Genomic DNA, 25408 nt, shown 5'->3' on the forward strand with positions numbered 1-25408 from the left:
CCATTCTCCCCAATCTGCTCCAGCACAGACTGCTTAAAAGATGCCATGGCTACTTTTAAAAGAACTGTTGGGGGACGGGAACGATCTGAAAAACATCCCAAAATGAAATTTGCTGTAACAGGAGTAGCCCCTCCCCTCACCCTTAGAGCTACACTTGCTCCCTAACCCAAACAACTGGGAGGTGGGTGGGGTGCTAAACCCAGAAGAGCTCAAGCACTTGTCTTCCAGAGGCTTTGGTGCCAAATCCTCCTGGCTCCAGGCCTGGACCAGGAATATGCTCAGAAAGGAAACTCAGTTTCTCACAGCTGAGACACAGGGGGATGGGCGGGGAAACACAGGCCTCCCTTGGCTCAGCAGCTTATACCAGGGTCAGTTCAGGGGCCAAATCTGCTATTCCCACTCCCAGGCACCCTGGGGAGTATACATATCCTCAACCCCTAAGCACCCTACTCAGCAGTGACAGTGGCTCATTCCAGCCTTTTCACACAGCAACAGCAAGGAGTCCTTGTCTGGGATTTTAGTCATTTTATTAATCCAACAGTACAAAAGACCCCCCACCACCACCGCATTCTGCCATCACTTTCTTCCAAAAAGTAGTGGAGTGAGAGGGCGAGAGGGAGCAGATCCAGCAAAGACACTCCCCCAGGAGCCATTTTACAAAATGCGGAGCGGGGGAAGACAACACAAAAATAGCAACAGATAAATGGGGCAAACAGAACCACAAACACAAGAGGTGAGCAGTGGGGTGGCGGGCGGGGGGGGTTTGCCATCTACACCATTTTAGTGTGGGGGGACACTGGGAACGATGCCCAGAGGCTGCTCTCTCCTCCCGGCCTCGAAGGTTGTCAGCTCCACCAGAGCAAGGTCTTCTCTCCTCATGCCAGGAACTGAGAGATGTGGGGGTAGGGGACCACTAGGTCTTTGCCACTATACCTCAAGCCGGGGAACCCCTGACTTCTCTGAGGAGGGCCTGTTTTCCCCACGCCACGGAGGAATGTGTGCATGAACCAAAAAGGAGAACGAGCAGCGCTAAGGTCCTCATCAGGCCCCAGGCCCGTCTCTGGCAGGCAGTGCTTAAAAAATAAAAAAGGACAAATAAAACCCAGTGCAGGCCTTTGGCTGAGAGGAATGAGAATTGCTAATCACCAGGCCCAAGATATGAAAGAATAGCAGAGAAGCAACAAACTCCAGGCTCTTCTGCCTTTGAGTACCATGGCAATGAGGATCCCGCCACATCCCCTACCCACAGGCTGTGACAGGACCTCACCTGGATCCTTTTATCAGGGAAGAAATGAGGTATAAGGGCTCTGCGCCTTTTCAAGCTTTCCTTCAATCAAGCCAGGAAGGCAGGGGAATAAGGGCACCGAAAGTTGAAGAACACACGGAGTATAATGTGCAACAGATGGGCTGGGGGAGGAGGGTACCACCAAAATCCAGACTTTCAGGACAGCCCAAACTTCAAATATTCTGGTCTGTCAGATAACATATCCCAATTTTTGGCAAAAATATGGTCATTAGGAGAAAAGCATAAGAGAGGCTGAGAAAGGACCAGTGACTTTGGTATGAGGAAGGTATGTCCTGACAGCATCTCTCACCTACTGTCTTGAAGCCCCAATCACCAAGAAACTGCCATAACCAGGAACTCTCCTGCTTCTTCAGGCTATTTGGTTCTCTGAGAGGGGAGGGGTTGGGCAAGCCTTGGAGGAAGCAAAGGAGTGGGTAGAAAAAGGGGAAAACCCCCATTTATTCCCTAAAGCTGTCTCCCAGAGCCCATAAAAGGGCTATTGCAGGGATGGCAAGACCCCAATTCCTCTGGCCAGAAACCTTTAACACTTGACTCCAAAAACTAAGGCTGGAGCTGTGGGGCTCGGTAGGGGTGTTAGGCACAGGTGTTAGGGGCATCCATCATCAGCAGAGGGAACACCCCTGCCCTCCGGATCTTCCTCCAGCCCCTCTTCTCTTGCAGCCACACTCCTGGACCTCCAGAAATAGCCACAAAATGGCTCTGCTCAGCAGGGCTTTGGTTTCCTGGATCTCTGTAGATCTCAACATGTAAGTTTCCCAAAAAAGTGAGCAATCCAGGCTCTTCTGCCTGCCCACCTCAATTCCTTTTCTGCTCCCAGGAGCAACTGTTTCTGCCCCATGGGGATGGAAAACCAGTGGAAACAAGGACCAAGAGCCAGACATCAAAAAAATCACCCTGGAAGAGCAGGGAGAGACATGTGCACTTCCCTGGGCCACTTCGCCAGCATCACCCATCGTTAGCAGCCACCAGCTGCCCCATGCCCTCGCGGATGTAGACAGACTGGATCTCCTTGGTCTTGAGGCAGAGATCGCAGGCCCAGACGGCAGAAGCTTCAGTGGTCAGTAGCCCATAGGCGCTCTCAGTCATGCCTGTGCACTCACGGTGGAACCACTTCTGGCAGGAAGCCTCACACAGAATGGCATCCTGGTCATCATTCACCTCACTCCGACAGGCACCACAGGGGTACACCAAGCCTGGGGGAGGCTGGGGCCCAGAGCCCCCACCTGCCTTGCCAGGGGGTGCCAAGCTGTTGGCATCTGGAGTGCCCCCACCCCGCCCACTACTGTTTGGGGGGAAACTGGGCTGGTTCCCATTAACAGCAGCAGCTGGGGAGCCTGAGTGGGGTTCCTGGGGAAAAGCAGTAGGAGCAGGTGGATTCAAGGGCTTCCCCCCATCCTCACCACCAGGGCCAGGAAAGCCAGGGTCCGGACCAGGAAAGGGACTTGTGTTAGGTGGCAGGCTGGGAAGCCCCTGACCAGGTCTCTGGAGAGAAGGGCCAAAAGGAGCCCCTGGCTGAGCAAATCGTTGGGACAGAGAAGGTGGGCCCAACTCTGCTCTGGGAGGCTGTCCCATGGTGGGTGAGATCATGGGACCAAATCCCCCAACTGGGCCCGGCATCATCTGCCCGCTGGGAGGACTAAAGTTTTGACCTAGAGGCTGGTTGAAGGGTTGGCTGGGAAAATTCATGTTGCCTGGGGGTGGGTAGCCAGGGCCCTGGGGGGGCATGTTGAAAGCAGGGCCCATAGGATTGGGAGGGAAGGGGGGTGGCTGTCGACGAAGTGGCTGGGGGCCCCCTCCAACTCCAGTGCCATAGCCTGGGGGTACCTGGCCCGCCATGCCCCCCTGCACGCGGAAGCCTCCAAAGGGTACAGGACTGCCAAGGAATGGAGGGGCTGCACCCCCCACCTTGGGGGCTCCGAAGTCATCTTCAAAAGGGTTGGATGCAACCAGGTGATCCACCATGGGAGTCGGGGGTGGTGCAAACTCCGTCAGATGTGAGTATGCAGGGCCCTAGTGAGAAAACAGTTGAGGGAAAGAGGGTCATGGAGGGAAACACAGAACTAAACCAAGAGAGCACTACCAACACAATACACATTTTGGAGGCTGATACTGGGCAGCTCAGGCCTAAAATCAATATGGACCACAGGCCAGGCACAGTGGCTGACGCCTGTAATCCCAGCACTTTGGGAGGTCGAGGCGGGCAGATCACAAGGTCAGGAGATTGAGACCATCCTAGCTAACATGGTGAAACCCCGTCCCTACCAAAAATACAAAAAAATTAGCCAGGTGTGTTGGTGGGCGCCTGTAGTACCAGCTACTCGGGAGGCTGAGGCAGGAGAATGGTGTGAACCTGGGAGGCAGAGCTTGCAGTGAGCCGAGATCGCACCACTGCACTCCAGCCTGGGCGACAGAGCAAGACTCCGTCTCAAAAAAAATAAAAAAATAAATATATGGACCACAGGCCGGGCACAGTGGCTCACACCTGTAATGCTAACACTTTGGGAAGCCGAGGCAGGAGGATCCCTTGAGCCCAGGAGTTTGAGCCCAGCCTAGGCAACACAGCAAGACTCTGTTACTACAAAAAAAAAAAAAAAAAAAGAGGGTGGAGAGTGGAACCAGCATAGTGCAGTAACTGTGTTTTAAAAACGGGCAGAACTAGAATGGAATCCCAGCTCTGACCGTGAAAAACCACCTCAAGACTGTGGAGCACGTATTTAACATTTTTAACCCCCAGATTTCTCGTCGTAAAATAGGGATAATGCCTATCTCCCCCAAACTGTTAAAGCATGTTAGCACAATCCCTGGCACTAAAAAAAGGCTCAGTAAGTGGAAGGTGTTACGTTATCATCATGAGGAAACCAGGACAGGAAACATGGAGGAGACTGGAACCCTGCGTGGTAAGAACTTTGGTCGAATCATCTCTTGGGAGAGAATACTTTCCCCTAAATTTGTTAGAAGGTTCAGGGAAAGAACAAGAAACAAAGCAAGAAAGCCAGTTTTCTCTCTCCTCCCTGCAGCTGATGCAAGATACAAACAGATACTGGAATGGCAGAGTAGACAGTGTGCCGCCAAGGGGCTGCCGGGAACCACCCCCGCCACCAACAACCATTCACCTGAGTATTTGACTTCCTTCGCTTCTTTTCTGGGCTCTTCATTTGCAGACCTGGAAGAGCGGCAAAAGGAAGACGCAGACAAGTTTCCCTGAGGTTTCCCCAACCTCTTTTCTCTCAGCCATGCTCTGAGGAACTCCTTTAACGTCAATACATACTTGCTTATTTATTCAACAAATGCTAACAAGGGGTGCAATATGAAAAATAGATCGTGAAGATGATCATACTCTCAGCTATGTCTTCCTTTAAATGAGAGATATCCCATCTTTCGATATCCTCAAGCTCCAAGTGACTACTGAATTCCATGTGGCTCCAAACTCTAGCGTCCTCAATGTGCGACACCTGCCCCCAACTCCTGGAGGATTACACCCACCCATCCTTTTCACCTGAGCCTCCCTTCAAGCCCTTCAGCCTGTGAAACGCCCCCCTCCCACCATCCCTCCACTCTGAGGTTCCCAAGTCCTAGGCTTCTTCAGCCCCCGCTCCTCGCAGCGCTCTCACCGGCCTTGCCCTGCTTCCTCCCGGTGCTGGGCGGCGCAGGGGGCGGTGCGGGGCCGCCACCTCCCTCCAGCTTGTCCGGTGGGGGCGGCGCCGAGGCGGCCATGGAGTGGGGGACCAGGGTTAGCGGCGGCGGCGGGGGATGGAGGCGCCCTCGGGCTGCACCATCGCCCAGAAGGGGAGTCAGGGGCAGCACAGGCCCCCAAGCTGCAGCAACCACAAAGTGGGACGACAGGGAAGCGCCCAGCCGCAGCGCGAACTGCGCGCTCTCTCCAGACTCGCCGCCAGCCAGCGGCTGCAGCAACCGGAACCGGAACTCGGCGCAGCCACCACCACTAAGCGCGGTGGGGAGGGGGAGCAAGGACCGGACGAGACTCCACGCCAGAAAACAGGCGGCAGGCGAGGGGCGAGGCTTACCACTGCACCACGCGAGTGGAGAGGGTCGTTTCCGCTAGCGGCGGCCCACACCAGCTCACCGAGGGGCGGCGGCGCGCGGCCCTGCTGCCGGACCGTACCATTCCGGGCGGTGGAGCCACCGCGGAGGGGCGCGCGCGAGCCGAGGGCGCGCCCGGGAGGTCCAGGTAGTCCCGGGGGCCGGCGTTGCGGCGCCGGGGAGTCCCGGCTCTTGCCTGGACGCACCCGGAGCCAGCCCCCGCCCCCGGGACACAACATCTTCATGGGGACGGTGGCGCGACACGCCCCACTCTGCCGCGCCCAAACTCCGCAGACCCCCAGCTTCCCTCGGCGGCCGCGACCTCCCGCCTCCCCGCTGTGCAGCTAAGGGCCCGCGGCGTACACAATAGGCTTCCCAGGATTAAGAGGCAGAGGTAGAAGAAATACGGACTTTAATGAAGTTTTCCCTTTGGTATAAGTGAGACCCGTGGAAACATCCAAACAACAGCAAAAGGAGTCCAGGATGAAAACGGTCAACTGTCCCTTATCCACAAGGCCAAAAGGGGGGCCTAGGCTGGGCCGGGCCTGTAGAAGGTACTCAGGAACTGCAGGTTTTGCGTTTCCCCTCCATGAAACTGACAGGCATTCGAGCTGACTTCTGCCTCTCAGTCTCGCGGTAAGAGACCCAAGTTTTTCTAGTCCTAGATGGAAATAAATTTCATCTGCCTCAGGTCTGGTATAAAAGGTGCGATCCCAGTTACCTCACAGGCCTGGGCGAGGAAAATGCCAACAGCTGTAAAAGGGCTTGGAAAAGTCAAAAAGGTGATGTATAAATGTAATAATTGATTACCATTTTGTGCTCGAGAATAAGCCTTGGAAAACAAAATAGGAAAGTAAGTCTACAGCCCTAAAATATATGCATATAAAACTTTAAAAGAATGCAGTTCCAACTCTACAGATGGTATTTGGGGATTGTCTACTGCTTTAGAGTCTCAATGCCCTTTTTCCCACCTCCACAAAATCCACCTGGGAGAGTGAACTGTACAAGAGGCCCAAATTCAGTCACCCCTACCCCACCCTGCCAGAAAGGGAGGCAGGGCAGAGGCTCCAGGAAGGGCTACACTTTGGCTGTAGAGTACAATAGGCATGCAACATGGGAGGGCAGGCCTTATGAAATGTATATACAGACCCCTTGGGGTGAGGGGCCCCGGCCAGGAGGCACTGAGCAAGGGAGGGATCCATCTCCCCCCTGGCCGGGAGGGGGGCTCTGGGGCAATCTCTAAGGGTTGCATATCCCCAGGGAGAGGGGACAGCTGCCACTCCTGCCTCTGTTGTCCCAACCCAAACCGGAAAGAGTGCTGAGCAAGAAGACAGGTCCCAGAAGCCAAGAAGGTGTTGGCATCCCTGTCATTGAACTCAGGGGCCCAAGAACTCTGCATAAAATATCATCAGACCTAAGAGATGGTCAAAGGCACAAAGTTTAAACATGGTGGGGTGGGGGTGTTGAGAAGGGTCTGGGATACCCTGAAGCCCAGAAGTGTGATTTGTTCCCCCTTGCCCAAAAGGGTGACTGTTCCACTGGGCCTGTCACCACAGGACATTTTCCATGACAAGCACTCACTTTGTTGGGGAAGGGGCATCAGGTTGGCACAGGAAAGGCCCAGGTGAAGGGCCACTCTGTACATTAATACTTTGGTGATCAATGTTTGGGGAGAGGCAGGATTCTCCCCCAGGCTTCTGACTCAAACCCTCAAACCCTCACTCAGCTGGATATGAAACCCAGAGTCCACACTACTCCCAGCTCTGACACAAGGCCAAGCCCACAGAACACTCCCAAATGAGGTCCCAAGAGTTAGGGAATAGGGTGGAAGGGATTGGAGGGCATCTTCTGGAAGAGAGCTCTGGGGCAGATCACAGTTTCCGCTCCACAGGTTGCTGTAGACACAGTTCGCTGCCCGCAGAGATGATGGGCAAGTGATTGTCCATATGGTAGCTGATGAGGTGACTGACACTCTCAAAGCGGTGATCCTTAGTCCGAACCTGGGAGGGTGGGAAGGAAGAAGGTCAATTCAGGTGAAGAGTCAAATAAGACCTCAGCCTCCAAGGTGGAAGAGGGTAAAACAGACAAGAGGCTTGAAGGAGGAGAAAAAAATGGTAGGGGAGAGTGTGGCCTATCAGTCCTGATCATTGAGGTTTCTCTAGAAACAGACAGTTGCAGGAATAGACAGGTCAGTGAAGTGGGAAAAGGCAAAGGTGACATCAGCCCTGAAAGAGTGAAGCTGAGAGCTATATACCCTTTTCTTGACGTGGAGAAAGTTGGCATGTCTCAGAAGAGTATACACAGTGCAAAAAAAGATGTGGAGGCTGGGCATGGTGGCTCATGCCTGCAATCCCAGCACTCTGGGAGGCTAAGGGAGGCGGATCACTTGAGCCCAGGAGTTCAAGAACAGCTTGGGCAACATGGCGAAACCCCATCTCAACAACAACAACAACAAAAATACAAAAATTAGCCGGGTGTGCCACCACACCCCAGCCTGGGTGACGAAGCAAAACCCTATCTCAAAAAAAAAAGAAAAAGAGGAAAGGAGGCTGAGATTGCTGTAGAAAACAGACAAAAGTTTGTTTGTTTCTAGACAGGGTCTCTGTCACCCAGGCTAGAGTGCAATGGCGCAGTCATGGCTCACTGTAACCTCAAACTCCTGGGCTCAAGCAATCATCAGGCCTCAGCCTCCTGGGTAGGTAGGACTACAGGCATGTGTCACCATTCCTGACTAATTTTTTGTTTTTTTATTTTTCTAGAGACAAGGTCTTGCTATGTTGCCTAGGCTGGTCTAGAACTCCTGGCCTCAAGCAATCCTCCCACCTCAGCTTCCCAAAATCTTGGGATTACAGGCATGAGCCACCACACCTGGCTAAACAAGGAAAGTTTTGAAGAACAGTGAGGCAGTGCAGATAAGAGAAAGCACAGTGGTCTGACTCCTGAGTCTGAGGAGCTGGAGAAGCCCTTGGATCTTCTTACGAAAGGAAACTTGCAGTGTCTAGCCTTTAACCATGTGACATTGGGCATCACAACCTCTTCGGGGTGGTTTCCTTATTTGTAAAAATGGGCACAGATGAGATGACTGCCTTCTAGCTCTGATAAGGCTTGGGGATTTGAGAACGGGGCAGGACTGTATTTGTTTTGTTTTGTTTTTTTAGACAATCTCACTCTGTCACCCAGGCTGGAGTGCAGTGGTGCGATCTCAGCTCATTGCAACCTCTGCCTCCTGGGTTCAAGCAATTCTCCTGCCTCAACCTCCTGAGTAGTTGGGACTACAGGTGCCCACCACCACACCCAGCTTATTTTTGTATTTTTAGTAGAGATGGGGTTTCACCATATTGGTCAGGCTGGTCTCAAACTCCTGACCTCAGGTGATTCACCTGCCTCAGCTTCCCGAAGTGCTGGGATTACAGGTGTGGGCCACCACGCCCAGCCCTATAGTGCCAGGACTATAAAGAACACAGTTCAGGCTAAGGGATGAGCCCCTGGAGGAAGATGCCAGACACCCTAAAGAGCAAGAGAGGCCCACAGAGAGCTGCCCAGCGGGAATGTCTAGAAAGCAATGAGGGAAGGAACAGGGATACACTGTAGGGTACTGTACCTTCCTTTCTGCCACCCCTCACCCACACCTCTGCCACACTCACCACACCCTCAGGGTCCACCAGTAGCAGATGCTTGGGCTGCCCACTCTGCAAGCCAGTGAGCACATACTGGCCAGGTGTGGTCGTGCTCTCCCGCACCAGGAAGTCCCCGTTGAGCTGCAGCAGTGCCTCAGCCTCCCGCCGACTCAGCTTCCCATGGAACCAGGGCTCCCCTCGGAGCTGCTCAGCCATGGACACTGACTGGGGAGGTGGAGGCACCCGAAGAGCATCTTCAAAGGGCTCTGGAAGTGTAGACGGAGGGTGAGGGAAAGTAGCAGGCACAACACACACCCAAGACCCAGACTTCAGGGAAGTGAAGTCAGGAAGGAAAGAGCAGATAGGCAGGAGAAGGGCCAGAACCAAGTAGAAAGGTGGAGATGCAGAGAGGAAAGACAAGCACTCACTCATATCAAACAGGTCACGGGGTGCACTGCCATTGACAGCAGGATTGGGGAGCCCAGCACCACCCACTGCTTGCCGGACCTTGTCTAGGTTCTGGACGTTGACATAGGAGGGATCGTCAAAGAGCTCTCTGCCTGCTGAGGAAAGAGAGGTTCTACAGTGATCCCCAGCCCTGCCTCCAACACTCCCTGGCTCTGTCCATCTCAGCTCCCTTCATACCTGGACAGGGTGGTGGAGGTGGCATCTGTTTTCGGACTTCTGGATCTCCCCCAACAGGCTGTCCTACAGGCTGCAGGGATAAAAATAAGGTGAGACCAGAAGCCCTAAACAACCACTCCCACCCTAGGCCCAGCCCACCTCCATCCAAGCAACTTACCAGTGTAGCTCCCAAGTGGCTAGGGGTCTGGGCACTGGGTGCAGTGGATCGCGCAGCCCCTGGAGCAGCTCCTTCCCGAAGCCTCATGTCTACCACCCCCCCCAGGGGGGGTTCCTTCCCCGGGAAGTCATTATAGTACTGATGGTCAGGTGGCTCTTCCTCCTCCTCATCCCATGCTGAGCCATCAAAGCCAGCCATCCTGAGGGACAGGACAGTGAAGGTGTAGCTGTAAATGTGTGGTGGGCAGGAGGAGGGGAGGAGGGAATAGAACAGCAGCCATCTATTGGGTATTTACTGTAGATTAGGCCTGAGGCTGAGTGTTTTATATACATAATCATTTCATTCTCCTGGCAACCCCATAAGGTAGGTATTGTTTCCTTCCCCAATTTTACATATGAGGAAAATGAGGGTCAGAGGTGAAAAGATTTGCCCAAGGTCTCACAACTAAAAGGCGGCTAAGCTCAGATTTAAATTCAGGTTTGACTTTAAAGCTCGTCCCCCTTGGCCAGGTGCAATGGCTCACGCCTATAATCCCAACACTTTCAGAGGCCAAGGAGGGAGGGCTGTTTGAGCCTAGGAGTTCAAGACCAGCCAGGGCAACATAGCAAGACCTTATCTCTACCAAAATAAAAATACTACTACTCAGCCACGTGTGGTGGCATGCACCTGTGGTCCCATCTACTCAGGAGGCTAAGGTGGGAGGATCACTCAAGCCCAGGGTATGAAGGCTACATTGAGCTGTGATTGCACCACTGAACTCCAGCCTGGGCTACAGAGCAAGGCTCTGTCTCAAAATAACTAAGTAATGCTTTTGCTCTTGATCTCTGTGCTGTCTCCCAACAAGGAAGGGAAGCACCATGTAGTGTGTCCGTGTGTGTGTGTGTGTGTGTGTGTGTGTGGCAGCAGGGAGGTGCTCCAGCTCCAGAATATTTTTACCTCTCCTAAATATTCAATCCCTACTGGCTCCACTGCTTATCCCTCAAGGCCTGAGGTGGGAAAGACTGTAATCTCAGGGAAAAGAGATATCCTCCCAAACCCAAAGTCTTGATGGCTTCTAGAGGCAGGAAAACACAGAATGCCAAGCAGAGAAATGAGCAAGAAAGAGGAATGGGAATAGAAAATCCCACCTAGCCAGAGAGAGATGTAACTTGGAGGCCCCGGACTACAGCTCCACCATGAGCAAACAAGAAAAGCTGGCCCTGCGGCAAGCAGGGCCTCAAAAGCCTTTCCTCCTGGACCACAGGAAACAGAAGAATAGCAGGAAGTGGGAAGCAGAGGCACACAGGTTATTCCCTCCCTGAACCTCTCAGCTCAAGTGTGGGAAGAACAGCCCTCCTTTCCCAATCTTGGTCTCAAAAGCTGCTCCACACTCTCCCCACTTGCTCACCTGTCATGAGGGGTGACCAGTTTGGGTGGGTTCCTGAGGTATTGTTTGAAGCGCAACTCAAAGGCCTGGCCAATGGTGCTGATGACATCCTGGGCAAGCCCTTCGGGACACTCCAGAATGTGGCAGGCTGAGGGCACAGCAGAGGCTGTCAGTGAGTTGAGCCCACTGGGAGGAGGCACAGACAGGGGCCCTCATCTTCCTCGGCAGGAACCCCCACTTAGATCTACTTAGAGTGGGTACAGATGACCCCAGGTCCTACTCACCTCCTCAAACAGCCAGACCCACCCAGTGCTCCCCACCATGCCTCACCTCTCTGATTCACAGGGTCTTTGGCAACGTAGGCGACATACTCGGCTGTGTCCTGGGGAGGAAGGTCAGAAAATTTTACAGTTCCACTTTACTCCTGACCCCTAAAACCCAGTCCTTTTCAGATATCCCCACAGTCCTAGCACCCGCACTTCTCTAATCAATGTCTTCCCAATCACTAGCCCCTTGCTCTTCTCCCACCACCTTTGCTCTGTTCCCCAACTCACCGGATCCCCGCCGGATGCAAATGAGATAGATTGCATGTGGTGGTTGGCGATGATCTGAGAATTAGGGGAGGGGATGGAGAAGGAAGGGAATGCCATGTGTCAGGCAGCCTCAGGGCCCAGAACCCTGGTGCCCCAGTCTCATTCTCTGGGTTCCTTATCCCATATCCTCATTTCCTCCTTCCCTACTGGTCTTCTGCTCTCAAGCCCTCTTCCTAGTTTTTGGTCTCCTAACTAGATCTCCCCTTAGCACCCCCATCGGTGTTTCTGGTCCACCTGCCCACCTCCACCAACCTGTTTGCAGTCTGCGGCCATGAGGTTGAGGCTGCTGGTGGAGACGGTGAGAGTGATTGGCATTCCAGCAAATTTCAGGTTACTCCTCCCCAGGATAGAGCTGAGCGGGCGGCTACAGGGCTAAGGTAGGGCCCAGGGTCTTAGAAGGTGAGGGTTCCCAGCACAGACAAACCATACTCTTGTCTCCTGGCCCTCTCCCCACATGCCCCACACTTGCCTCCTCACTGTCCCTCCACATTTCCCAGCAGCATCCCTATCCCCAAGGACCCCAAGTACCTTTCTCCTCCTTGTCGCCCCCTTAGCACCCGGCACAGCCTCACACACCAGACTGATGGCCTCCCTGGGGAAAGAGGGGTACTCAGACCCAGCGCCTGCCAGCCTGCCTCCCACTCAACTGGGGCTGCCACAGAGCTGGGGGAGGGGAAAGCCAGGCCAGACTCCCAGGGCACTCCAGGCTCTTTGTCGTGGTGGATTGAATTAAGGGCCTTTAATATTTGATGACACTGAGAGGCCGCTTCCTGGCTGATTGGGTTAGGGCCTCAATGGGTATAGCCCCACCCCCTTCCAGCTACCAAATGTCCCATTCCCTTCCCAAAGGCAGCAGCAACCTTCCATCTACCCCCATTTGCTACTCCAGCTCCACCTGCCAGCTGCTTCTGCTACCTTCCCCACAACTCCCAAGGCTGGACAGGTAAGGAGGATCCGGGCCAGAGGGGCCTCCTTTCAGTAAGAGGCAGAATCACTATCCCAGCTTTCTCTCAATCCCCTTTACTACCCAAAGATCAGCCCCAACCAGCAGCACCCAAGTGACCCACTCCCCTCCGCCCTTTCCCATGGCCTCACTAATCCCAGGACTCCCACAGTCCACTCCCTCCCCACTAACCTGGTAACCTGAGTCCGGGTGTTGAAGTCCAGGGCACGCATTGACTGAAGGACCTCCACACAGCCCATGTACTAAGGGGAGGGAGGAGAGGACAGCAGGTCAGCCGCTCCCTGACCCCAGTCCCTTCACAAAGGGCCCTAGGACTTTGCCCATATGGTCCCTAAGAGAAGTAAAGAGGAAGAAGTTCTGCCCTCTTCCCGTGTCTACATCCCACAACCAAGGTGAAAGACAACAGGGAACGAGCAGAGAAAGAAAAGGCAGGCTAGAAGGACCTCACGCACTGGGGAGAGAGTTTGGAGGGGACTGACAGGCACTGACTGGGATGGAGCAACAACTCCAGAAAGCGGGAGGAGAATGGAGGAAAGGATCAAGAAGTCACTCCTTCCAGCACTTATTAAGAGCTTCTGCCATGCTGGGCATTGTGCTAAGCATGGCAGGGTGGGGGTAGGGGAGTCAAAAGAAGGAAGGGGGCCCAGGCAGAGCTGGAAGGGAAAGGGCTACAGAATTGGGGAAGGGATGGGAAAGGTTTAGGAAATAGAACACTGAAACAGGGTTGTTGGGGAACAGCAGGAAAAAAGAATTCCAGCCAAGCTGGAGTGAGCAGAAGAACTGGAGGGGTCTGGGAGGCAATGGAAAGGAGGATGTTCACTCACCCGAACCAAGTAGGAAACCCCGGGTCCCATGACTTTGTCGTTGGGATGCAGCCAGCCCCGCGTGGGCTTATTGACAAAGCTCCCGTGGCGGGTCCACTCCTCGCCCCCCAGCTGGCCCCCTTCCACCCGAGTCCTGCGCCCGCCGCCTCCACTCAGCTTGTTCATGTCCTGGAGGAGGGGTAGGGGGCCTGAGTCTGGCATGGCTGCCCCTACGATCCCCTCCCCATCATCGGCTGCCCTTCCTGGCTCCCCCTTAGACCCTGGGCGCCCCCCAGCCGGGTTGGCCAGCCTCAGGTTGCTCATCCGGGGGAAGAAGGAGCACAGAGTAGTGGGACTATCGTCCCCAGGCAGAGGAGGCAGGATGGGCCCCAGGGATGAAGCTGATGGGGAAGGCAGCTCCTCCGGGGGGGTGGACCCTGAAGCCCCCTCCTCCAGCGATGACAGAGACTCATTCCGGAGTGGATTGTACTTGGGCTTGGGGGGCAGGAGATCCATAGCTGAGGTGAGAGAGGGGCTGCTGCCCGGCCTGGCCCCCCTGCCAGTTTGGGCAAGGGGGCCAGGCAGGGGGTATCCCCAGGCCCTTAGCCTGGTCGGACCTCTGTGGCCCAGGAGTCACAGAAGTCCTGGGGAGGGAGAGGGACAAGTGGCTTCCGCTCCCCAGCTCAGACCCAGACAGTTTCGGGCCCCATCCCCGCCCAACGTGGAGCCTCTTCTCTGGCTGAGAAGAGAACAGGCTGGACCCAGAGCTGCCTGGCTCCTCCCCAGGGGCGGAGAGCTAAAGGGAGAGACCAATCACGAGGACAGTGCTGACTCACAGGCTCAGAGGGGCTGAGCCCCCACCCCGCCCCAACCTCGGACTGGAGCAGGGGGTAGGGCTATCCAAGCTCCTCTCCCCTGCCCTACACAAACAACTAGTAATCTGGGGAGAAGGAAAGTGGGGGTGGGAGGGAAGCATGGAGGAGTTGGACGGAAAGAAAGGAGATAGGAGGTCTGGGTCACTCGAAACCGGACACAGGCAGGCCAAAGGGGGCAGGAAGCCAGGCTAGAGTAGAGGGGAATGAGGGAGGAAACAGGCAGCTGCGGGTGGAAAAGGGAGGAGATCTCAGAGCTCAGCATTTCCCTTCCAGTTCTGGTTGGACACTCGAATTCCCCACCCTCTGGCCCAGGCCACCCCCAACCACTACCCCATACAGTAAGCCTGGGCCATTAGCATCCTCTGCTAGGACAGCTGTGGACTGGAGCTAGCGAAGTGGGGATGGGAAGGAAGTGGTCCCAATGGATGCAGAGCAGGGTCAAGAAGAGAAGCAAAGTTGGTGAAAAAAGGGGAATAAAGTCCAACCTGGATGGTACATCAGGAAGCTACCAGGCAAGAGGGGAACAAGAGGACATGCTGGTCACGGCTTGTTCTCTATGTATGCCATCTACCACACCAAGACCCATGGCTCATAGCCAAGCACTGTCCTCTCCCCTTTCCACAGGCCTTGTTAACACAGCACACTGTCAAGGGTGAGAATGAGGCAATCAGGTCCCCACTCCCACTCCAAACCACCCCAATTCATATCCCTCCTCTTACAGGGCCCTAAGCCCCACCAAACAGCACAGTGTCCCTCACACCAGGGGAGGAGCCTGGCTGGCGGAGGTGGAAGAAACAGTTCTCCAAGAGAAGCAGAAACGACAGGCCAGGAAGGGACAGAGAGATCAGAAGACACATCTGTGTCAATAAGAACAGGAGAAAAAACAAGTAAGCACAGGAGAAAGGGGTGTCAGGAGAAGATGGGTTGAAGCTGGACACAGGGAACAGTCCCAAACTCATTCCTGCCACCCACGGCTTCCTGCCACTGCTCTTCTGGAGAATGCCATAGGCAAAGCTGGAAAGCGACCAAAAAACAAAAAACAAGTTAAAGATACATACTCCCGCTGGGTACGGTGGCTCACACCTGTAATCCCAGCACTTTGGGAGGCCGAGGCGGGTGGATCACCTGAAGTCAGAAGATTGAGACCAGCCTGGTCAACATGGTGAAACCCCGTCTCTACTAAAACTACAAAAATTAGCTGGGTGTGGTGGTGAGCACCTGTAATCCCAGCTCGGGAGGCTGAGGCAGGAGAATCGCTTGAACCCAGGAGGTGGAGGTTGCAGTGAGCTGAGATCGTGCCATTGCACTCCAGCCTGGGTGACAAGAGCAAAACTCTGCCTCAAAAAAAAAAAAAAAAAAAAAATACGTATCCACCCAAGCTCACCTTGGAATTACCCTTAGATTTACTTCAGAGGATTAAAATATAGATAGATAATTATCCTGATTAACAACATTAACACTTAAAGTGTGTTAGATACTGTGCTTAACTCTTAAATCTCCCCTTAGTGCTCATTCCAGAAGAGCCTTGTCACTCTGTCAGCCAATCCTGAGAAGGAATTTTATCACTTCTTTTCCAGCCAGCTCTCGGGCATAGAGAGAATGAGGAAAGGATTCCACTATAGCCTCACACCCCCAAAACACACAAACACACACTAGGATGTCCTCATCTGTTGAGATGATGTTCTGTGGGAGCCTGCAGTATCCAGGGCCAGGGAAAGACCAACGGGTGTGGGCGTTTGGAAGAAAAGAAAGAAGTATGACTGTTGAAATGTGCATGGGGAGAAAAGAGATTGCCTACTGGAAGTCAAGGTGATTGGGTGTAGGGAAAAAGCTGTATGTGGCTTCTCAGCCCAACTGGGAGGAGGGGACAGGGGTGGGAAGTGGCAGGAAATGGCGAAAGCCTCAGGAATGTTTCCAGCAGGGAAGGCTGGGCAAACGGGGCCAGGAGGAATGCCCAGACAAGAACTATGGTTAGGGGGAGGGGAAGAGACAGAGAAGCAGCAACTGAACTGTCCCTTAAAAAAAAAAAGAAAAAAATCAAACAACAAAAAGGGCACTATTATCTACCCCCACTCCAAACCACCGTTTTTCTGGTAGAAAACTTGCTCCTGTCACACCCACATGCCACACACCAACAAATCCATGGTCCTATCCACTTATGGATAGGCAGGCCTAGAGCTACTTCTGGGATGGAGTTGGTCCTGGGAAGGGAAGGCCAGGAGATGAGGCTGGGAGTCTGACAGCAAGTCTCTCTCCCTCTGGTGCCAAACCCTAAGTTCAGCCCCTTCAAATAGTTCTACCCTTGGAGGAGGTTAAGAAAGAGGAAAATGGGGCCGGGCGCGGTGGCTCACGCCTGTAATCCCAGCACTTAAGGAGGCTGAGACGGGTGGATCATCTGAGGTCAGGAGTTCGAGGCTAGCCTAGTCAACATGGTGAAACCCCCTCTCTACTAAAAATACAAAAATTAGCCGGGCGTGGTGGCGGGCGCCTATAATCCCAGCTACTCGGGAGGCTGAGGCAGGAGAATCACTTGAACCCAGGAGGCGGAGGTTGCGGTGAGTCGAGATCGCACCATTGCACTCTAGCCTGGGCAACAAGAGCGAAACTCTGTCTCAAAAAAAACAAAAAGAAAGAAAAGAAAGAAAGGAAAACGGCTGCCTTTAATCTCACTCTTCACAGTCAGAGATAGGAACTTTGACTTCCCACCTGGGGGAGCACGAGAGTGCTCGGAAAACTGATCCCAAAGCCCAAAAAAAGACAAAGGACAGGAAAATATAAGCAGGTGGAGTTTCAGGGATTGACGACAAGGCTTTACAGCTGATGACCCAGGTCCCACAAAGCTCGTAAGGGGGCGTGGTCCGCCAGGACGCGAACTTCAGACTTCTATGCGGGGAGGCTTTCTGGTCAGTCAGACACGGATTACGAACAGGGCGTGGCTTCGGAGGGGCGGAGCCCCGAAGAGGCGTGGCTCCAACAAATTCGAATCGTTCTTTGAGGAGCAGGGTTTTGCCCTTTTGGGAGATAGGCTTTTTGACAGGAGTTAGCAGAGGATCGTTGCTAGGAGGCGGAGTTTCGGAGAATGGAAGGAGTAACCAAGGGTTTCACGTAGTAGGGCTTGGAACGTGTCTGGGGGTGGGACTTCCAGGAAAACTGGGAGACAGGGTGGGGTCGGAGACAAAAAATAAAAATCAAGTCGGGGTTCGGGGGAGCCCCCAGAGGTTGGGAGGTGGGACTTCCGGGGAGAGGGGTCTCAGGGGCGGGACTTATAACTGAAGACCGGAAGTGGGGTCCCGGGAGAGGGGTTCCGGAGTGGAAGAGTGAGTCACCTAAGGAGAAAAAAGTCAAGACTCACCAGGGCCTCATGGAGTCTCCGCACCGCACCGCGGGCCGATTTGGTTCCGGATCACGCCACTGCCAGCTTAGGTTACCGCTCCAACTTTCTCCCCGGGCCCTGCCTCCCTGGAGAAACTTTATTACACTCACTTCCGGCCTCACTAACCCCTGACCCTCTACCTCAGGGTCCCTCCTTCACGCTTCCCACTTTCCCGAGTTAGCCAATGGCAGCGCGAAATCGCGCACAGAGGCAGTGGTGGCCAATAAGACGCCTACTTTTGACCCACGCTCGTTCTTGAGAAACGTAAGAACTGCCCTCCAATAAGGACCCAAGAGAAGTAAATCTAAGCCAATCGGAGGCTTGAAAGTACAGCTGTCCCGCCTTGAGCCAAACGGACCAATAGGAAGTGCGGGCGGCGTGTTTGAAAGCGAGGCCAAAGTGGGTGGGAGCGCGTGCTGCTGGGAGTTGCTTGGAGGTTGGCGGCGCGGGGCTGAAGGCTAGCAAACCGAGCGATCATGTCGCACAAACAGATTTACTATTCGGACAAATACGACGACGAGGAGTTTGAGTATCGGTTAGTGCTGGCGCGGGGGCAACAGCGAGGTCGTGAGCTTTGACCGCTGAGGAAACAAGCAATTAGTAACAGGAACTGAGGCGATAGAATTGGCGCATGCGTACGAGATGTGAACGGGCAAGGGTGTGATATTGGTGGAAGGCGTAAGGCGCATGCGCGGAGGTGGGAGACTCTCATAAAACAAAGTGGTTGCGAATTTGGAGTCTGCCCTCAGTTGAGAGGAGGGAGTGGTGGGCGTGGTTAGAGTACTGACCACCCACACCCATGAGGGTTTCTGGATCATTCTCTGAACTTTATTGGGCAAACTTAAGTTGCCTTGTAGAAACTGTTAGTTTTACAGTAATCCTGTGGAATCCAGTGGGAGAACGTAGCAAAAGCGGAGCTTGGAGTTTCCTCGTGTCCCTAATGCGAGAGTAGCGCTGAGAGAGTTGAATATTGCTTATTAACTCGTGAAAAAGACAAGGGGCATGGTTGTCTGGCTTGTGTTAGGAAAGGGACCGCTTGGGGCTGAAATGGAATAAAACTGGCTAGGAGCATTGAGAAAATACTTAATATGGGTCTAATAGATGCCCTTTATCAAAGGAAACGGTTACGGAATACTTAACAGGTTTCAGGTGTTCTGCTAAAGTGCAAGGATAACACATGGTCTCTGCTGTTCACAAACTTAAAACTGTGAGTCGTACCGACGGACACCAGAAAGGTGATAACACCCTTTGCTAGGAGCCATTACAGGGTGTGATGGGAGCACACGAGACTTGATAAGGAGAGGGAACTGGCGACCCGAAGGCTGCGGCTTCCTAGCTGTGCGCGGGTGTTGGGGTGGGGCTAGAAAGTCAGTCCCCTACTTTTGCTAACTCCAGGACCCCACCCCCACCCCACCCTTCGAGAACCCCCGCCGCCACCGCCTTAGAGGCTGACTTCTTACTTTCGGTCGGTCTTCTTCCCTGGGCTTGGTGTGGGGGCGGGGGAGTGTCCTAAAGGCCAATTCAGTGTGATGACTCTTTCACCACCATTGAAAACGAAACCAGTAGTAAACTAAATACGCGTGTTTTCATTTATATGTCGGAGATGAGAACACTGGGACAGAAAGAGGGGAACAATAGACGTTGGGGCCTACTTGAGGGAGAAGGGTGGGAGGAGGGAGAGGTTCAGGAAAAAAAAACTGTCGAGTACTATGCTTAGTACCTGGGTCATAAAAGAATCTGTATACCAAACCCCCGAGTCAGGAGTTTACCTATATAACAAACCTGCACATGTACCCTTGAATATGAAACTTAAAATACTGAGAGGAAAAAAAAAGGAAGAGGGAAAGTTGGGGAAAGCTTCCTAGAGGATAGAGCCTGAGATGAGACTCTAAGAAAAAGGTATGTGGGAGAAAGCACCTCTTGACTGAAATTGTTTAGAAGACACTGGATAGCCATCTGCCAAGGGTGGGGATGATGGAATCCTGGCACTGGATACAGCATTCGGGTTTGATAAATTTCAAGTGCATAATCTAGATTGGGAATAAGGGAAGACACAGGACTCCAAAATGTTGGCATTATGCTAATCTACATTGTGATAATTAAGACCACTTCCTGGTTTGTTATCTTGTCTCCTCAGATGGAGAACATAAAATGAAAACTTGCTTTTCTTGTCTCTTCACCCAGCCTAGTTCAGGGCTTTAGGTCTTCAGAGAACTCAATGTGCATTGACACATATATAATCATCTTTATACCAAGACGACTCCAGATCCTCTTTGATATAATTAACTGTCTTTTCCTCAGCTGTTTTCCTCTACATCTGAACTAAACTAACTTAAAACTGTATGTGCTTATAAGAGATTTGCAGAGCTGGGAAGGAATCACCATTTCATCCCCTAGAAGATGAAACTTTTAACTTGGCAATGGCATTTTGGTTTAAGAGGGGTTTTTTGGTCTATGTATTGAAGCCAAATTTTGTGCCAGGGTGGTGTTAGGATGTGAGCTGTTTTCATATATTTGGACTAGAATTTTTTCTTTTAGGAGAATGGGGGGGAAACCACTGTTACTAGCACAGAGAGAGAACTTAGTACATTTTCACTGAGCATGATGAAGACTATCTGGATTAGTTTGAGTCACATCAGGGTAATAATTTCTTTGCCATGAAGGGAGACTTATCCTTGGTTAGAAAAGCACGGAATTTCCCAAAAAAAAGTCTCAAGGTACATCCCTCCAGAGTTAGGAAGATAAGATTCAGGATAGAGTTTTGTTTTTTTTTGTTTTTTTTTTTTTTGAAGAGACAAGGTCTTGCTTTATTGCCCAGACTGGAGTACAGTGGCTATTCACAGGCACAACCATTGTGCACTGCAGCCCTTTTGTCTTTTTTTTTTTTTCCTCTTTTTTTTGAGACGGAATCATTGCCCAGATCTCAGCTCACTACAACCTCCACCTCCTGGACTCAAGGGATTCTCTCCTGCCTCAGCCTCCCAAATAGCTGGGATTACAGGTGCATGCCACCACACCCGGCTCTTTTTTTGTATTTTTAGTAGAGATGGGGTTTCACGTTGTTGGTCAGGCTGGTCTCAAACTCCTGACCTCAAGTGATCCACCCACCTCAGCCTCCCAAAATGCTGGGATTACAGGCATGAGCCACTGCCCCTGGCCTATTCTGTATTTTAATCAAAGATTTCAAACTTCATACTGTATCTTTGTCAAACTCCTGGGTTCAAATTACTCTCCTGCCTCAGCCTCCCGAGTAGCTGGGACTATAGGTATGTGCCACCATGCCTGGCTTAGATTTTAAAGGATAAGATATTTCATTTCATCCTTTGTGATGACTTGTCCACACAGTACTCCATAAAAGGCGTTTCCTCTCCACAGAATAACTTATCTTCCTTCCTTCTAATTATTAACACTGTGTGCTCCGTGGGGCTCCCATTATATTGTAGGCAATCAACTAGAAGACTATAAGGTCCATGAAGGCAGAGAAAATGTGCCTGGAACTTAAGTGCTTATTCACTGGAATTATTCACTAATTTGTATTTTTCATATACTCTCGGAATTTATATAACATAGCCTGTATTTCTAGCTGCTGCTACCCCACAATAAAATTATATAAACTCTGACATCAGAAACTAGTTTTTCTTTCCTTTCTTGGCCTTGTAAACAGGCAGTTGTCTGAGACTATATCTGGTACTAACATAAATTCCTCACTTCTCCGTTTCTGTTACAGACATGTCATGCTGCCCAAGGACATAGCCAAGCTGGTCCCTAAAACTCATTTGATGTCTGAATCTGAATGGAGGAATCTTGGTGTTCAGCAGAGTCAGGGATGGGTCCATTATATGATCCATGAACCAGGTCAGTGCACTGGCTAAAAACAACCATATAGAACTGCTACACTGAGAGAATGAAGGAATAAGATTGTATAACCCAAATAGGGAGATAGGAAATAGTTTACTGGTTTCTTCCCCCTCTAGTCATGGGGGATTAAAAAAAAAAAAACTAGTGACCAAAAATAAGATTAAAATATCTGGGAAGTTCAGAGACAACCTGTCACTAAAAAACCTCCTGTAATCTTCCATTCAATCAGAGGGTATTCTTTTTAAGGCCACATATAGCCTGGTCATAGTCCCTGCCTCATTCTCCATCAGAAAACATTCTTGGATGTATTCCAAATAAAGGAAAGTATATTTATTGATAAGACACCAGACACCCAGCTGCCAGGCAAAACTTAATAAAGGACACCCTGGGGCTGTATAAACATAGCAAAAGAACTGATATTAACAATTCTGTACTTGGCAGACAGTCCAGACTTCTGGGTCTGCTTCTCAAGGCCATATGCTTAAGTCTTTATTTAGTTATAAAGATCTGAGTGGGTGATAGCTGGGGAGATGGTAGTGGAATACACTATAGGTTGTACATAGAATGGTGTGCGCTTGTCTCTTAGATTTCCCTCACTCTTTCAGAACCTCACATCTTGCTGTTCCGGCGCCCACTACCCAAGAAGCCAAAGAAATGAAGCTGGCAAGCTACTTTTCAGCCTCAAGCTTTACACAGCTGTCCTTACTTCCTAACATCTTTCTGATAATATTATTATGTTGCCTTCTTGTTTCTCACTTTGATATTTAAAAGATGTTCAATACACTGTTTGAATGTGCTGGTAACTGCTTTGCTTCTTGAGTAGAGCCACCACCACCATAGCCTAGCCAGATGAGTGCTCTGTGGACCCACAGCCTCAGCTGAGTGTGACCCCAGAAGCCACGATGTGCTCTGTATCCAGAACACACTTGGCAGATGGAGGAAGCATCTGAGTTTGAGACCATGGCTGTTAACAGAGATCATGTAAACTTGCTGTTTTTGTTTTTTTCCTGCCGGGTGTTGTATGTATGGTGACTTGTGGATTTATGTTTCAGTGTACTGGAAACTTTCCATTTTATTCAAGAAATCTGTTCATGTTAAAAGCCTTGATTAAAGAGGAAGTTTTTATAATCTAATGCTGTAATTGTAAGGGTTTTTTCCCCTCAGGGTGAGCATCATCAATATCATGGTTCTAATTACATGCCCTTCAGTTTGATAATGAAGCTCAGCTCTTTGCTGATAATGAGGTTTATTTTAACATTCAGATAACTCGTTTTTAATCTACTTTAAGCAGACTTGCTGTCAAACATCTACTGAAACATATTTCACTCTAACTACTGGCCCGAGGTAGAGGTTATATAGGGACAACTTCATCTCATCCAAACAAAGGAACTGCTTCCTACAGTCAGGGTGCTGCCTTTAACATAGTCCCAATATTTGAATGGCACACACGGGTAAAAGGATGCTTGTGTGTCCCAATTCCTAATAGGAATAATAGGCACACCTATGACCTATTCACTGTGCCCCTCGGTTGGGGGAGGTTTTCAGCTGTTCTTAACTTTGGTTAGGCATTGGAATCACCTGGGGAGCTTTACAAGTACTGCTGCCTGCTTGAGTCATTCTTAAGGATTCTTAATTGGTCTGGAGTGTGGACTGGGGGCAAAGATTTCAGGCATCTTATGCAGGTAGGTAAAGAAGGAAGCTTTGAGAAAACAGGTGCAAAATGTAGCTGTTTAAGAAAACATTCCAGGCCGGGCGTGGTGGCTCATGCCTGTAATCTCAACACTTTGGGAAGCTAAGGAGGGCAGATCACTTGAGGTCAGGAGTTTGAAACCAGCCTGGCCAACATGGTGAAACCCCATCTCTACTAAAACTACAAAATTAGCCGGGCGTGGTGGCACATGCCTGTAATCCCAGCTACTCGGGAGGCTGAGGTAGGAGAATCACTTGAACCTGGGAGGCAGAGGTTGTAGTAAGCCAAGATCACGCCATTGCGCTTCAGCCTGGGCAACAAGAGTGAAACTCTGTCTTCAAAAAAAATAAAAATAAATTAGCCGGGCGTGGTGTGTGCCTGTAATCCCTGCTACTCAGGAGACTGAGGCGAGAGGATCGCTTGAACCCGAGAGGCAGAGGTGGCAGTAAGCCAAAATCACGCCACTGCACTCAGCCTGGGCGACAGAAGCTGTCTCAATTAAAAAAAGCATTCCACAGAATAATAACTTCCCCTTTAGTCTAACAAAGTAGTAGTACTAAGTAAGGATATTAATCTCCCCCATTTTTTCTGTCTTCCATCCACTTATTCCTAAAATAGCAGGCATCAACATCGGGAAAACTCATTAGAAATGCAAATTATTGGGCTCCAACCTAGACCTAGTGAATCCTAAACCCAGGGTTGGGCACCGGGGCAATGTTTTAACACAAGCTCTCCGACTGATTCTGATGTACACTTAAGCTTGAGAATCCACTGGGAAAATACTGGAACAGACTTGGTATTCTGTTTTGGGAGGGGATCAAATATCACCTGTATTACTAATAAAGATATTGGAACATGTGGTTTACTAGGCAAGTGGAATTCCTGTTTTGCCCCTTTTTTTTTTTTTCAAAGAGCTGACTTTTTATAATTGAAAGAAATGAGGGCCAAGTACGGGGACTCACACCTGTAATCCCAACACTTTGGGAGGCCAAGGCAGGGAATCACTTGAGCCCAGGAGTTCAAGACCAGCCTGTGCAACATGACCAAACCCCGTCTCTACTAAAAATACAAAAATTAGCCAGGCATGGTGGGGCGCCCCTGTGGGCCAGCTACTCTGGAGTCTGAGATGGGAGGATCTCTTGAGCCCAGGAGGTCAAGGCTGCAGTGAACGGTGCTTGTGTCACTGCACTCCAGCCTGAGCAACAGAGACTGATTCAAAAAAAAAAAGGGGGGGGCTTATTACTTGAAAGAATGGTATAGACGTCTGATCACCTGAATCTACCATCCACAGTGTTTTGCGGTTGTGTGGCAAATCTTCACCTTTTTGAGGCTGTTCCTCGTCTGTAAAATTAGCATGATATGTATCTCACAGGGGTTTTTTTTTTTTTTCTTTTTGATGGAGTCTCGCTGTCGCCCAGGCTGGACTGCAGTGACACAATCTCGGCTTACTGAAAGCTCCGCCTCCCAGGTTCACACCATTCTTCTGCCTCAGCCTCCCGAGTAGTTGGGACTACAGGCGCCTGCCACCGCGCGCGGCTAATTTTTTGTGTTTTTAGTAGAGACGGGGTTTCTCCATGTTGGTCAGGCTGGTCTCCAACTCCTGACCTCAGGTGATCTGCCCGCCTCGGCCTCCCAAAGTGCTGGGACAAGGTGTGGTTTAGCAGTCCTACAAAGAATGAATTTGGCCGGGCGCGGTGGCTCACGCCTGTAATTACAGCACTTTGGGCGGCCGAGGCGGGTGGATCACGAGATCAGGAGATCGAGATCATCCTGGCTATCACGGTGAAAACCCGTCTCTACTAAAAAAAAAATTGGCCGGGCGCGGTGGCTCAAGCCTGTAATCCCAGCACTTTGGGAGGCCGAGACGGGCGGATCACGAGGTCAGGAGATCAAGACCATCCTGGCTAACAGGGTGAAACCCCGTCTCTACTAAAAAAATACAAAAAACTAGCCGGGCGAGGTGGCGGGCGCCTGTAGTCCCAGCTACTCGGGAGGCTGAGGCAGGAGAATGGCGTAAACCCAGGAGGCGGAGCTTGCAGTGAGCTGAGATCTGGCCACTGCACTCCAGCCTGGGCGACAGAGCGAGACTCCGCCACAAAAAAAAAAAAAAAAAAAAAAAA

General features: G+C 51.5%; 4 protein-coding genes across 11 annotated transcripts; 2 read left to right on the forward strand and 2 right to left on the reverse strand.

The window, feature by feature from the left end:
• Positions 1-508: 508 nt before the first annotated feature.
• PYGO2 (pygopus family PHD finger 2) lies at positions 509-5480 on the reverse strand. Of its 3 annotated transcripts, none has more exons than XM_025403415.1 (3): positions 5332-5480; positions 4420-4469; positions 509-3316 (listed from the first exon to the last, which is right to left on the reverse strand). In XM_025403415.1, the coding sequence occupies exons 2-3, from the start codon at positions 4459-4461 to the stop codon at positions 2252-2254; spliced, it is 1107 nt and encodes a 368-aa protein (XP_025259200.1). In that variant the 5' UTR covers positions 4462-4469; positions 5332-5480; the 3' UTR covers positions 509-2251. The 3 variants fall into 3 exon arrangements, with proteins under 3 accessions (XP_025259200.1, XP_025257658.1, XP_025258490.1); XM_025401873.1 differs by lacking the exon at positions 5332-5480 and adding an exon at positions 4918-5223; XM_025402705.1 differs by lacking the exon at positions 5332-5480 and adding an exon at positions 4918-5217 and having other exon boundaries at positions 4420-4555.
• On the forward strand, positions 4992-6322 carry LOC112635912 (translation initiation factor IF-2). Its single transcript, XM_025404439.1, is given in 4 exon segments — positions 4992-5500; positions 5502-5570; positions 5573-5683; positions 5685-6322. Coding segments are annotated over 4 exon segments (657 nt in total). The 5' UTR covers positions 4992-5056; the 3' UTR covers positions 5718-6322.
• SHC1 (SHC adaptor protein 1) lies at positions 5743-17955 on the reverse strand. Of its 4 annotated transcripts, XM_025394591.1 has the most exons (13): positions 17720-17955; positions 13514-13681; positions 12861-12931; positions 12254-12317; positions 11978-12097; positions 11687-11740; positions 11463-11514; positions 11154-11280; positions 9767-9965; positions 9610-9679; positions 9393-9527; positions 8992-9230; positions 5743-7347 (listed from the first exon to the last, which is right to left on the reverse strand). In XM_025394591.1, exons 2-13 carry the CDS (start codon positions 13676-13678, stop codon positions 7219-7221), a joined length of 1425 nt encoding a protein of 474 aa, XP_025250376.1. In that variant the 5' UTR covers positions 13679-13681; positions 17720-17955; the 3' UTR covers positions 5743-7218. The 4 variants fall into 4 exon arrangements, with proteins under 4 accessions (XP_025250376.1, XP_025249610.1, XP_025248910.1 ...); XM_025393825.1 differs by lacking the exon at positions 17720-17955 and having other exon boundaries at positions 9393-9524; positions 13514-15346; XM_025393125.1 differs by lacking the exon at positions 17720-17955 and having other exon boundaries at positions 13514-15346.
• On the forward strand, positions 17582-22731 carry CKS1B (CDC28 protein kinase regulatory subunit 1B). Of its 3 annotated transcripts, XM_025354647.1 has the most exons (4): positions 17582-17593; positions 18167-18275; positions 21468-21595; positions 22204-22731. In XM_025354647.1, the coding sequence occupies exons 2-4, from the start codon at positions 18217-18219 to the stop codon at positions 22254-22256; spliced, it is 240 nt and encodes a 79-aa protein (XP_025210432.1). In that variant the 5' UTR covers positions 17582-17593; positions 18167-18216; the 3' UTR covers positions 22257-22731. The 3 variants fall into 3 exon arrangements, with proteins under 3 accessions (XP_025210432.1, XP_025209656.1, XP_025261377.1); XM_025353871.1 differs by lacking the exon at positions 17582-17593 and having other exon boundaries at positions 18113-18275; XM_025405592.1 differs by lacking the exon at positions 17582-17593 and having other exon boundaries at positions 18131-18275; positions 22185-22726.
• Positions 22732-25408: the final 2677 nt, after the last annotated feature.

Source organism: Theropithecus gelada, chromosome 1 (genome assembly GCF_003255815.1).
Source record: "Theropithecus gelada isolate Dixy chromosome 1, Tgel_1.0, whole genome shotgun sequence".
NCBI lineage: Eukaryota > Metazoa > Chordata > Mammalia > Primates > Cercopithecidae > Theropithecus > Theropithecus gelada.

What these genes read in the sequence shown, in the direction of transcription:
- PYGO2 (XM_025401873.1), bottom strand. Translation starts at nt 5,020, where the DNA reads ATGGCCGCCTCGGCGCCGCCCCCACCGGACAAGCTGGAGGGAGGTGGC. An exon ending in GAGGAAGCAGGGCAAGGCCG is followed by an intron (nt 4,470 to 4,917) that starts GTGAGAGCGCTG and finishes CCGCTCTTCCAG; the next exon opens with GTCTGCAAATGAAGAGCCCA. An exon ending in GAAGGAAGTCAAATACTCAG is followed by an intron (nt 3,317 to 4,419) that starts GTGAATGGTTGT and finishes TTTTCTCACTAG; the next exon opens with GGCCCTGCATACTCACATCT.
- CKS1B (XM_025405592.1), top strand. Translation starts at nt 18,217, where the DNA reads ATGTCGCACAAACAGATTTACTATTCGGACAAATACGACGACGAGGAG. An exon ending in GACGAGGAGTTTGAGTATCG is followed by an intron (nt 18,276 to 21,467) that starts GTTAGTGCTGGC and finishes TTTCTGTTACAG; the next exon opens with ACATGTCATGCTGCCCAAGG. An exon ending in TTATATGATCCATGAACCAG is followed by an intron (nt 21,596 to 22,184) that starts GTCAGTGCACTG and finishes CTTGTCTCTTAG; the next exon opens with ATTTCCCTCACTCTTTCAGA.
- SHC1 (XM_025392427.1), bottom strand. Translation starts at nt 14,008, where the DNA reads ATGGATCTCCTGCCCCCCAAGCCCAAGTACAATCCACTCCGGAATGAG. An exon ending in GCCACTTGGGAGCTACACTG is followed by an intron (nt 9,680 to 9,766) that starts GTAAGTTGCTTG and finishes TTATCCCTGCAG; the next exon opens with CCTGTAGGACAGCCTGTTGG. An exon ending in TGGTGGACCCTGAGGGTGTG is followed by an intron (nt 7,348 to 8,991) that starts GTGAGTGTGGCA and finishes CCACCCTCCCAG; the next exon opens with GTTCGGACTAAGGATCACCG.